Source organism: Cololabis saira, chromosome 12 (assembly GCF_033807715.1).
Source record: "Cololabis saira isolate AMF1-May2022 chromosome 12, fColSai1.1, whole genome shotgun sequence".
Classification (NCBI taxonomy): Eukaryota; Metazoa; Chordata; class Actinopteri; order Beloniformes; family Belonidae; genus Cololabis; species Cololabis saira.
In genome coordinates this window covers 36,350,145-36,363,688 of record NC_084598.1, presented here as the reverse complement: position 1 = coordinate 36,363,688, position 13,544 = coordinate 36,350,145, and the positions used below count along the sequence as shown (strand labels likewise).

Sequence of the window (13,544 nt, the reverse complement as noted above, 5' to 3'; positions counted from 1 at the left end):
GGATGGCTAAGGATGGCTAGGGGTGGCTAAAGATGGTTAAAGATGGCTAAAGATGGCCTAAGGATGGCTAAGGATGGCTAAGGATGGCTAAAGATGGCTAAGGATGGCTAAAGATTGCTAAAGGTGGCTAAAGATGACTATGGATGGCTATGGATGGCTAACGATGGCTAACGGTGGCTAAAGATGGCTAAGGATGGCTAAGGGTGGCTAAAGATGGCCAAAGGTGGCTACGGATGGCTAAAGGTGGCTAAGGATGGCTAAAGATGGCCAAGGATGGCTAAAGATGGCTAAGGATGGCTATGGATGGCTAAGGATGGCTAAGGATGGCTAAGGACGGCTAAAGATGGCTAAGGACGGCTAAAGGAGGCTACGGATGGCTAAAGATGGCTAAAGATGGCTAAAGATGGCTATGGATGGGTAAGGATGGCTAAGGATGGCTAAAGATGGCTAAGGATGGCTAAAGGAGGCTAAGGATGGCTAAAGATGGCCAAGGATGGCTAAAGATGGCTAAGGATGGCTAAAGATGGCTAAAGGAGGCTACGGATGGCTAAAGATGGCTAAAGATGGCTAAGGATGGCTAAAGGAGGCTACGGATGGCTAAAGATGGCTAAAGATGGCTAAGGATGGCTATGGATGGGTAAAGATGGCTACGGATGGCTAGAGGTGGCTAAGGATTGCCAAGGATTGCCATGGATGACTAAAGGTGGCTAAGGATGGCTAAAGAGGGCTAAAGATGGCTAAGGATGGCTAAATATGGCTAAATATGGCTAAGGATGGCTAAAGATGGCTAAAGATGGCTAAAGATGGCTACGGATGGCTAAAGATGGCTAAAGATGGCCAAGGATGGCTAAAGATGGCTAAAGATGGCTAAGGATGGCTAAGGATGGCTAAAGATGGCTAAGGATGGCTAAATATGGCTAAATATGGCTAAGGATGGCTAAATATGGCTAAATATGGCTAAGGATGGCTAAGGATGGCTAAGGATGGCTATGGATGGCTAAAGAGGGCTAAAGATGGCTAAGGATGGCTAAGGATGGCTAAGGATGGCTAAGGATGGCTAAGGATGGCTAAAGATGGCTAAAGATGGCTAAGGATGGCTAAGGATGGCTAAGGATGGCTAAGGATGGCTAAAGATGGCAAAAGATGGCGAATGTTGGCTAAGGATTGCCAAGGATTGCCAAGGATGGCTAAAGGTGGCTAAAGATGGCTAAGGGTGGCTAAAGATGGCTAAAGGTGGCTAAAGATGGCTATGGATGGCTAAAGCTGGCCAAAGGGGGCTAAGGATGGCCAAAGATGGCTAGGAATGGCTAAAGATGACGAAAGAAGGCGAAGATGACTATTACTTGTTGCAAAAACATTAAAAAAAAAAAGAAATATCCAAAAATGATTCCAGGACTGACTGGCGTGTGTTCTCTCCTCCCCGTCTGTTACTCTCCTGCCATTATCTGTCCACATATCAGGCAGGTAAGGTGGGGGAGGAGCAGCCAGGTTTAGATCCCGGGCCACCTCCTTCCACAAACAGCGGGGGGGGAGATAGCTCAAAGTGCTCCGCAAAGCCGCGGCTCATTCACTGGAGATGAAAAAGAGGTGAAAAGGGAGGGGAGGGGGGGGCTCAAATAGTCATCCCACATCCCACCCACCCTGAGCAGCATTCCTCTGCTCTGTCTCCTCGCCCATCATTAAGCAAGACCACCTGCTGGCGAATCAGAGCCCTCCCTTCAACCCCCCCCTCGCCATCATGCTCTCAAGACGCCCGGCTAAATCCATTACTGTTGTGCACACATATCGTGTTGAGTCTGCGTTGTGCTGTGCAGCAGAAAAACCCGGCTCTCTGACATCCCGTCAGGGCAGCGCGAGCGCTGGCTGGCCCAAGTTCGGCGGGACTTAAATAGACGCAACACAAAGGGCACAAAGAAATGGTGTCTGATGCAGCTGCTGCATGACTGCATCGGCCGGCTGCTGCACTCTCTCCCTCCAAAAAGTTAGAGATTAAAAAAAAAAAAAAGAAAGGAAGACAGAAACGGGAAGGGGAGGAAGAGATCAAGACGGGAGGAAGAAACAGCCCTTTGTTGCTGCTCTTCGTCGGGGCCTCGAGGGGAAGAGTCTGACATCAAGTCATCAGGAGCTGAAACAAAAGCAGCTGATAAACAGAGCGAGACAGATACCATCTCCCCGCGCGCTCAACACTTCTCCATCAAAAGGGCTTCCTCTCCTCCACCCCCCCCACTCCACAAACCCCCAACACCTCCACCTTCTGGCTTTGTTGTTGGAAGAAATGAAATGGAAAAGATAATAAACATCAGGCAGGACGTTCGGCGAGACCTTTCGCCCGCTTTTGCCTAAAAAAAAACCCAAAACAAACCAACGACTTCAGCTTTTCCAGAGAAAAACAACAGCAACAGCGTTGTGGGTTCTCACACGCCGCCTGAGAGCGGCGGCGCTATCACGGCCGGACAGCACGCCAGGAAGCGGAGAGGCGGGCTTGGACCGGCACGTCGGAGGGAACGGCGAGCGTTTACAGTAAACACTGGCCTGCGAAGGGCAGATCTGCCATCGCACACGTGCACCGAGTGACCCCGAGGCGGCACCGGCCGGCGCAAGGAAACCCGGGAGGTGGGAAAAAAGGAGAAGAAGAAGAAGGATAAAACACAATGCCAGGAGGCATCCGTCTTCGCTCGACCCCGATCCAGACCCAGGGTTATAATAGTTTTGAATTTTTCATTTTAGTTTAGTTTTATTTCGTTTTGACTTTTTCTCCTTCAATTCAGTTAGTTTTATTTCGTTTTTAGTGTGGGTTTGCTAGTTTTTATATTTTCAAAAATGCTTAGTTTTAGTTTAGTTTTTATCAGTTTTAGTTTTAGTTTTGACGTCACGGACCGTGAGGCGTTAAGGTGCCGTAGCTGCCAGTTGGAGATAAACGGCCAGAGCGGAATAAATTGATCATACCTAGGGCCTGATTTACTAAAGGTTTGCGTGCGTAAAAACGTGTGCAAACTTGACATCACCCGCAAACCAATGTGCAAGCTGATCTACTAACAGCGTGCAAAGAGGACTGCGTCTCTCAAATGAGCAAAATAGCACACGCTGTTCATTTAGTACTTTTGCCCTGATGAATAATCAATATGGGGCGTACCCGCCAGAAAGCGCTAAATACTGCGAGGGGAAAATGCAAATAAGTTCATTTACCACACGCAATGAGATTTACCAAGCCTGAAAGTAATTGCGGGGATTGTGATTGCGTCTGTATTTAATACGTTCGAAAGGAAGGTGCTAATCTGCTGCTGCTGTTATTGTGGCAAGGAGGTGACATCCCCAAAATCAAAGAATACGCAGAGAGAGAGTCTTTATTCTGCTGCATGCTATTTTAAAAATGGTTGCACAAGTTTTATTAAAGGCCACTTTTTCTTTAGTTCTTTGCCTTATATCTTGCCACCTTCTTTTAACCTCATCTGCCGTTCTTTTTGTCTTACCAACTGCATTTATTCTATCGCAGGTTTTCTCCGATATTGCGTTTCTTTTGGTAATGTTTAAATGTCTTTGCTGTAGTTCATGAATGTGTTTATTTGCCTCGTCCCCTAATATCTCTAACTCCAACTCGTCAAATTTCATTTTGCGCTTGCTACTATCCTGCTTTCCATCCAGACTCTCCATGGCGCAAACCGTAAGACACGCAACACCTCATTTAAATACAGCGGTTTGCACCTGTTATCAACTGCGCAAGCATTCTTAGTTGATCACCCGCAAAACACACAACAACAGCACGTGCAAACTTTTTCAGTGCACACGCAATTTAGTACTCTTTATTTAGGATCTTAGTAAATCGGGCCCTAAGAGTCTTATATTGACAGGGAGGAAAACGGAGGAAATTATATCTATAATTTCAGTTCGTTTTAGTTAGTTTTCTAAACACGCAATATAGTTTCAGTTAGTTATCATTTTTGTCTTTTAATTTTCTTTTTTATTTAGTTCAGTTAACAAAATTGTTTTTTCAATTTTAGTTTTCGTTATTTCGTTAGTTTTCGTGAACGATAATAACTCTGTCCAGACCTCGACAAACACGCCTCTCCGTCCGTGTCCTCACATGTACCTCGCAAAAACCCTCCGCTCCTCCGAGACTCCACATCACTCATCTTAGTTTCCCTGGTGCCCGTTCTTGCCCCCCCCCCTCTCTCTCTCAGGGCTCTCGATGGCAAGGAGCTCACACAAGGCCTTTTTTCTTCCACCTCAGACAATGCACCCCCCCCCCCCACCACCCCAGTTAGCACTCTGCCAGGCATTCCTGAGTCTATCCCAGCTATCGAAAATGTCAAGAATGAGGAGGGAACAGGAGGGGGGGGGGCGTGCGAGTGCCGCGGCAGGTAGAGTCTTGTCCCACGTCCCACAGTTTCTCCGGGGCTGGCGGGTTTGCGTGGAGCGGATGGGACCTGACTCGACTCGCTTAATTAAAAACTCCCTTCACTTGAAAGAAGTCCAAAAGGCTCGTTCTACCCGGGATGAACACTTCCCAGCTTCATCACTGGGGGTCAAACCCCCTCCCTGGGAGGAAAATGACGGTTTCACCATCTCGTATACTGCATACTAAGACTCAAATTAAAAAAAAAAAAAGGAAAGAAATTAGGCTCAAATGTAAATAAAAACTATTTTGGAAGGAGATACAGATGCATGTGGAAAATATATTTAATGTGACCATGCCATTGAACTGTGAAACGTTATTTTTGGGAGACATAATGTTCGAAACATGGAATGTAAAAGACAAAAAACTGCTGAGCATACTCTTGGCAGCCAGTAAGAAATGTGTTACAAGGAAATGGTTAAAAGACGACTGGATTGGGATCATCTACGAGATCTATGTTATGGAGAAGATCTCTTCCTCCCTCAAGGTTGAGAAAGAAAACTTTTATAAGATCTGGTCCAAATGGACTGAGTATGTGAAACCAATCACATCTGATTTCATGTGAACTATTTTTTATGTGATGTAATGATTATAAACATGTTTTTTTTTCTGTTATTGTTTCTGATTACTGTTCATTAAAAAATGCCTGGAGGACAGTAGAGACAAAATCATTTAAGTTAAAGATTGAATGTAAAAACGTGTAAGATGGAATACTGCTGTTCTAAATAAAAAGAGAATTTAAAAAAACAGAAACTATAATGTATTCACTATAGATCTCTTGCATTCATTCATTCACTGGCAACAGGAGTTTCTCCCCACCTGCGGTACGAGCTAACCTGTGTGCATGAGGAAAGTCTAATAATCAATACTGGATGCCTGTGATCTGGTGCGCTGAAAAAGACACGCCTCTGTCGCGTGGCCTCGAGAAAATGCCTGCAGAAACCGCCGTCTCCGTGCACGCGATCCCGAGACGTCGCCTTTCCCCCCCTCGGGGGCCAAATCTCATTTAAGAGACAAAACTGTTCCCTCCGAGTAAAATTATTCCCAGTCTGAATTTCATTTTTTGGTAACCATGGATACGGCGTCCTCCAGACTGAAGAGGAGAGGCCGGCATGTTATCAGCACTCGGGGGTAAAAGCCTGCATCTCCGAGGACATGAGGGTGCATTAGTGCCACGTCGAGAGAGGAAGCGGCAGCGCTGAGAGGTGGATACCGGTTTCAGAGGAACATAAGCTCCCATCTTTGTTCGGGGAGGAGTGGGGGGGGGGGGCGGGGTGTTGCATCTTTCTGGACCTGGGGTTGAATTTATTTGTCAGCTCATCAAGAACCTTTTCACAGCACTTGTGTCTGACGAGTCCTCGAGCGCATTTCCTCCTTTTTCTAAAAACGTGTTGCTTAAACTGCGGCGCCATAGGGGGATGGCCGGGTTATGCAAGCGAACCCTCTTCAGATACAAAGATTCTCGACGGTTGGTCCGAGGCTCGGAGCTCCCCTCTCGCCAGCGGGAGTCCCGGGGGGGGGGGGAAGAAAAGAGGGCCGAGAGAAAAGGTTAGCGGAGCCGTGTTTCGTGCCTGGACAGACAAACAGAGGGAGTTTTTGTGTGTTTGCCAGAAGCAACTTAACACTGCAAACAAGCTCCGTCCACTGGAACATCCTGGGGGGTGGAGGTGGGAGGTGGGGGGGGGACCAGGAGCCTAAACCCCACGGCTTCGGAAACGGTGGTGTCTGCCCTGGGAAGCTTTTTCCGCAGGGCGATTCGGGCTCTGCGCGGTTTGAGGATCGCCCTCTCGTCGGCACCGGATGCGCCACAGGCTGCTTTACTTTCACAGTCACGGTATTTGCTGAGATTTATTAGTCACGGCCGAGAGGTTCGTCTTATAAGAGCCCGACAAATTACCACTCAACCAAAATAAAAAAAAGGAGCCGAAAGGGATAACAGCGATTAACTTAAGGATGCAGAGAGAGAATAAACTGTCTGAGTTATTCAGAGACTGACGTCTGCTTTCTGTCCAGCTTTGTGCTTTTAACCAAAACACCCTGCTGTTTCTGTTTGCACGGGAAGTTAACTTGTGTTTGTAAATGTTTAAGTCAGAGTTTCAGTTCTGACTCGATAAAACCGCCCAGTCACGAGGTGCAAAGGTCTGGAAATCACTTCTCAGCCACTGTTGTTTATCAGTCACACCTTCAAGCTTCAAGGCTCGGGGAGGCCGCAGCCGTGACAAAATAAAATGAAATAAATCATCCCAAATGACGCGGTTTATCTCGCTCCGAGGAACCGATCCTCCTGCTGATATATGGCCAGTCTCAGATTACCAGCGTTACTTAGCGTTAGTTCCAGTTTTAACCCCAGCAAACACAGATTCTGCTGGAATTAAGGATATCTGCCCCGACTAATAACACTTAACTTTTGCAGACGGACCCCCAGAGGAAGACGCCCACTACTGCCTCACAACTTCCTGCTTTACATTTCATTGACAGCCATGTAGTGTTGGTTTTGTCAGCCTGTTTCAATTTTAGTTTCAGTCTAGTCTTTGGGTCAAGCTATCATTTTAGTTTTTATTAGTTTTAGTCACGTTCCTTCTCCTTTTAGTCGTGTCAAGTTTCAGTCGACTAAAAGTCTGAGCATTTTAGTCTAATTATTATATTATTGTTACCTTATAGACTCAAGAATACATTCATTCCAGATACAGAAGACTCTAATTTGAGTTTACAACATATTTATTTTTCCGCATTTCTCCCCGTCTTTTTCTTTTTCGACGACACAGTCGGTTTTCTTTTCCACGTCTATGTAGGAAAGTGTATCCAAAGATGGTTCTTCTTCTTCTCCAGCCCCAGAGCAGATCCCTGGGTTTCTCTATGTAACTTTGTTTTTAGTTGACGTGAACCTAGAGCTCTGCGTTAACGGCATCAGCCTCTAACTCTGCAGCTGCATCTTCTGGATCTGATTCCCCGCTGCAGCGACTGGGATTGAGGACTAACGTCACCCAGCAGAACTAAACCAGAGAAACTACTGAAAACATGGACATTAAACCAGAGAAACTACTGAAAACATGGACATTAAACCAGAGGAAACTACTGAAAACATGGACATTAAACCAGAGAAACTACTGAAAACATGGACATTAAGGATCTTTGGTAGAACATTTCGTCTCGTCTCGTTTTTGAAGATACATTTTAGCAGAGTTTTTATTTTGTAATCTACATTTTAGTCTTGTTTTTATTCGTCTACGATATTGCATTATATATTTAGTTTTGGTTATCGTCACATGACCAGCATTTTCATTGTGTCTCGTCTGTCTCAAGTGGCAAAAGTTCGTACACGACGATATTTAGTCAGAATTTTCATTGACGAAAGCAACTTTACAGCCATGTAGCGTTGGCCTTAGGTTGACAACAGCGTTGTTCTTTTATATGTAAAGGCCGGGTGTCAAACATTGCTAAATGTAAAGCACAATTTATGCTCCTACATCAAACTGCTGACATGCATCCACCCTGACGGAGAACCCTAAGACCCTCCGAGCGGATGGTGGCCCACTCAGCAGCCCTGCAGCTCTCTCTGCTACATGTGCTGCATTCATGAGCGACAACACTCAGAAGATGAGTTCTTCATTAGCTCTGTCGCTGCGTCTGAGCAGCACGTGAAGGAACCGCAGCGCTGCAAGCCGCCACGCTGCTGCAGGAAGAAGAAGACATGCAGCGACAACACCCAGCGTAATTACAGAGCAGCAGAACAACAACGGACGAGTATAAACGCCGGCGAGGACGTGGGTCCTGCGTGTACAGCCTGATGAAGCACGCGAGGAGCCGGCGGGGAAAGTACAAGACGACTTCAAGAGCAAACTCTGAGGTCTGCTTTTCAGACATGAGAGATAGACTTGTAACTTGCAGAACCGATCGCCCCGGACGACCCGGACTCGGCCGCTCACCTTCCACGCAGTGCTCCACGTCTTCCAGGTTGCGCAGGGTAATCCTCATCAGGCTGGAGTTGAGCATCAGCTCGTTCTTGTGCTCCGGCCCCATGGCCTCCGAGGCGGGGTTGAGGAAAAATATGCGAGTGTCGCCGGTGGCGACCTGGTTGTCGCAGATCTTGGGGTTGCCGAAGCCTCCGATCATCACCTTGTTGCCGCCGTCCAGGAGGATTTCACGGTTGACGTTCGTCTTCCCCTTCAAGTAGCGCCACACTCTGACCTTTAGAGGACGACAACAAAGAAGTATCAGCGTGAAATTAACATAAAAAAGATGCCTTTTTTGCAGACTTTTTAGCTTCTTTTGGATCTAAATCAACGCTTCCTGCAGAGTTACTGGTTAGGTTCATCCTGTGGCGCCAGATAAGAGGCTTTGTGTAAAAACTGCTGAAATTCTCAGCGATACAGCGTGCGTGAACGTGCACGGCGCGGCAGAGGGTTCAGCGAAGGCAACTTTGTGCACAGTCATGGGAAAGCTCGCTCCTCCTGTTACATATTAGCTCCCTTGCCTCGATTCAGCGTTCGGTGGTTTTTTGTTTCTAGAAAGAGAGCTGCATGCCTGTAATCTGCCCCATTCATTCACCGGGAGACGGGAAGCGAGCAGGCACAGAAGAGGGGGGGGGGGGGGGGGGGGGGAGAAAAGCACGTAGGGAGCTGACCAAACACAACTTGTTTATTTTTCACAGATTATATAGTGCGGCCCGCCGCAGGTCCGCCGTGGGGCAGAAGTGAGGTTCACAATAGACGGCCGGGGCCGGGGACGGAGGACGGAGGACGGAGGAAGGGTGCTTCCTGGCTGGAGAGTGCACACAGTCGTGGATCAGAGCGGGCTTTCTTCCTCCCGGTGTGACGTAACGTCTGTCAGTCGGAGGCAAAGGTGGCACAAACAGGAGCAGGAGAATTGCCGTTTGGAGTCTTTGGTGTTTTTTAAGGTCACATATACAGTATACGACCAGAGTGCTTTGCTAAAAACATGAAGAACTCTGGAAAATAAATGTGGATGTTGTGGAAACTCCGGAAACAATAACGAGACCAGAGGTGCCCAAGTCTTTTGCAGTCACTTTATGACGAGACCATAAACACATGAACCTACATCTCTTAAAGCAAAATAAGAGGGAATCTTAATTAAAATCACTGCAAAAGAGTGCTTGGTTTCAGGGGCGGGTCTCGCTAAATATGGACTTTGGCTTGTGGAGTCAGGTTCTCTTTTTGTACATATCATGTACTGATCAATTGATCTGACTTCAACCGATAGCAAATTCTATTCAAAAAAGGCCAAAAATCTATCAACCGATTATCCAATTGGCTGATAATCAATCGGTTTACTGATTAATCGGTCTACCAAAAGCCGGCCAATAATAAATCGACTAACCTATCAATTGTCCAACTGATCTTTCAGCTGAATTGATCTAACATGTTATCAATATACTGAGGTCCACCAGTGAGGCTGATTATTTAAATAATAAATAATTAATAATCAATTTATCAGCTAATAAATTAATCAATCTCCTTAGAAATCATTGTATTTTCTTTTCACTTCTTAATAAAGACGTTGAAATATTGAAAATAGATATAAACTTTGATCAAACAGGACAAGGCTTATCCTCAATAGTATGATCGGTCAATAAAACCCCAACTTAAAGAAGCCAGTTGTGCAGTTCATCATCGCGTATCGGGATAAATCAATACTATGAGAATTGCCCCCGGGCACGGGGAGATGACAAGTTGCATATTTCCAACGTTTCTGACTAATCGTGCAGTGAGAGCCAGCACTCAGGGGCCGGCGAGGGACCGGCTTCCTGCTGCAGCATGTTTGAGATGATTACATGCTCGGTTAGTCTTGCCCTGCAGCTATGTAATTGGCAAGTGGAAATTAAATAAAACAAACAAAAAGCTGCATTTTTGTTGTTGTTTTTTTATTCTTATTCAGTCACTGTCCCTGCAACCACAGCCCGGGGGACTCGGGATGAATGAAAATGAACTTTAAACCCCGGAATCAATGGTCACCATGGGGAAATGGGTGTAATGTGAGACAAATTGAGATGCACTACAGTGGAATAAGTTGGAGAGGGATTTGAAATCAAGTAGAACCTTAACCTTATTTTAAAAAACGTTGAAAAGAAGGATGATTTCTCTATATCAAAGTAATGAGCGGTGATGCTTGCTATGTTGATTTGTCTATTCATTTAATTGGTGATTTGATTATTCAAGGATGAAGGAAACATGTAGACTGCACCTTTTTTTTCCTCCTTTCTGATTTCTCGAGGTTCAAGGAATCTTTGTTATCTCCATGAATGCAATTTGTTTTACTGGCAGTCTTATCACTCATTACTTTAAAAAATGCTTTTGAGGGTAGGCAATGAATAAGCTTTGCTTCAGGCTACACCTTTTTAGGTCTGGATGTTATTTGTATATTGGAAACTTTTTATTGTGTAATGTTTTCTTTGAACAGTGTATTCGCTTCCATTTTATTTTTAATTTTGTAAAAGGTATTTTGATGTCTGTCTTATTTTTATTCTTTCTTTCTTTCTTTTTTCGGTCACTTCATGACCGAAATAAACTGAACTAAACTGTGAATGTGATAATGTGGCTCCTAATAAAGGCTGATTTATGGTTCCGCGTTACAACAACGCAGAGCCTTCAACGTATGGCGTGCGTCACCGCGTACCCTACGCCGTACCCTACGGCGTATGGCTCTGCGTCGATTTAACGCGGAACCATAATGCATGCTTTAAAAGTCCTCCACCTTGTCGGCAGGTGTCTGTGCGTGCTTTACCTTGCAGGAGTATGTGTTGTGCACGGGGTCCATGTTAATGATCTCGTCCACGGTGCCGGTCAGCACCACGTTGGCTTCCTCCTCCCGGTCCTCCAGGTTCCTCTCCGGGCAGGAGGCTCCGCAGAGCGGCCAGAGCGCCAGGAGCAGCCCGGCCAGCAGCGCTCCCCGGCCGGCCCGCACTGTGCGCCGGGAACCCATGACCACCAAAGCAAAAAGAACAAGTTCACTTCTCTCAAATGCAATTAGTTTTGAAGTCCAAACTCTTTCGAGGTGCGGTGGAAAAAATAAAATAAAAATGCTGCAAATGTTTTTAGACGAGGATCCTCTTTTAAGAAAAAACTTCAACCCGAGCGGCGTCGTGTTCCGTCCTGCTGCCCCGCTGCGCGCATCTGCTGGCCGGCTTCAGAGCCCTCTCTGCCGCCGCCGGCTGGAAGAGCAGGAGGAAGAACTGGGAGGGAGGAGGAGGAGGAGGAGGAACAGGCACTGATTTCTCTCTCTTTCTCTCTCTCTCTCTTCAGGAATTCAACCGCACTTATCTCCTCGCACTCCCTCTCTCACCCGCACACACACGCTCACAATGACGCCCAGCCTGCTGGATTTGCATCCAATCTGAATTGCTGATCCCAACAAGTGAGGATGAAGGAGGGGGAGATGATGGTTGAGGGGGGTGGATGGTAAAAAAAAAAAAAAAGAAAAGAAAAGGAAAAGCGACCGTCCAACGCCGCCCCCATTTGGAGAAGTTGTGTCTCTACTTCTGTGACACCCCCCCCCCCCCCCCCCCAACACACTTTCACCCCCACACATTCACCCCCACACATTCACCCCCCACACATTCACCCCCACACACAAGCTGCACTGAAAACACGGACTTTATCAGGCCTGTTTCCTGAAGCTGACACATTAACCTGATTTGTTTTGGTGGAAACTACAAGGGAACGCAGTACTAAAGCACCTCTTTCAACCATGCCTCCACAGCCGTGTTTGCAACAGAGGTTTTAGGGTTTGAAGTTATGCTGCTATCTAGGGCTGCAGCTATAGAATATTTTGGTGATCGATTATTCTATGAAATATTCCATCGATTAATCGAATAAAACTTACTTTTGCTTTATTAAAGCCCAATTATAAATATACAATAGAAAACAAGATGGATTACTTCATTAAAAACAACCAATTGGTTTCTTTTATGACAGGGGGGTTGAGGGGGGTGGATGTTTAAAAAAAAAAAAAGGAAAAGCGACCGTCCAACGCCGCCCCCATTTGGAGAAGTTGTGTCTCTACTTCTGGTCCCCATCAGTGACACCCCCCCCCCCCACACACACAAGCTGCACTGAAAACATGGACTTTATCAGGCCTGTTTCCTGAAGCTGACACATTAACCTGATTTGTTTTGGTGGAAACTACAAGGGAATACAGTACTAAAGCCCCTCTTTCAACCATGCCTCCACAGCCATGTCTGCAACAGTGGTTTTAGGGTTTGAAGTAATGCTGCTATCTAGGGCTGCAGCTATAGAATATTTTGATGATCGATTATTCTGTGAAATATTCCATCGATTAATCAGATAAAACTTACTTTTGCTTTATTAAAGCCCAATTATAAATATACAATAGAGAACAAGATGAATTACTTGATTAAAAACAACCAATTTGTTTCTTTTATGAGAATAATTTACATTTATTTACATATTATGCAAACTAGTAAACTGTTTGTTAAATGTTCCAATAAAATTAAATAAAATTATTCATATTTATATATTAACATTTCTTGAAACATAAAAAAAATGTATATTTTTTTCTAAGTATCAAAAATCAAAAATATTCTTAAACACTGCTTTTAAACTGTGCAACTTCACACTCAGAACCAAAACGTTTAAACAGAAATGCTTGGCTGTAAATAATCCCACACCTTCAACATCTTCTGTCTATTCCTCTTATTACTTTCGCTTTGCTGTGTTTTTTATCATTGGCGCTGTCACTGTTGTCAGTCACGGGCCGGTGCCTGTGCAGCTAAACTGTTCATGTCTTCTTCCACTTCATCAGGGACACCTGATGACACCTTTCTAACTATGCCCTACAAAAATCTTACAAAAAAGTAATTAGAATAAGAAAAAAGTAATTGATAAGAAAATTAAGCTGGAAACCAACAAAAGAAAACAAGGCATGCAATAAAAATGAAAACATAGGTAATTTTACCTGCAATTCTATTTCATTTCAATTAGTTTTTCATTGTTGATTTTAGTTTTTATTTAGTTTAAAAAAAATAATTCTTTTTTAATTAGTTTTTTGTATTTAGATGTTATTTTGACTTGCATCATAAAAGGAAACATGAAGAGTTTCTGTCATGTCTGTTTGCAGCTGTGGTCTTAGGGGTTGAAGTTACGTCAATTTTACAGTTATGTAAAAGTATTTTACT

The 13,544-nt window shown here is 45.1% G+C and overlaps 1 protein-coding gene across 1 annotated transcript in view; it reads right to left on the bottom strand.

Annotated features, from left to right (window-relative positions):
* The window catches only part of LOC133456412 (agrin-like), a 230,796-nt gene extending 219,181 nt beyond the window's left edge, over positions 1–11,615 (bottom strand). Inside the window, exons 1-2 of the mRNA XM_061734887.1 lie at positions 11,135–11,615; positions 8,320–8,581 (exon numbers count right to left, since the gene is read on the bottom strand). Coding sequence (XP_061590871.1) covers positions 8,320–8,581; positions 11,135–11,332 — 460 coding nt within the window. The 5' untranslated portion in view covers positions 11,333–11,615. The remainder of the gene's footprint in view (positions 1–8,319; positions 8,582–11,134) is intronic.
* Positions 11,616–13,544: the final 1,929 nt, after the last annotated feature.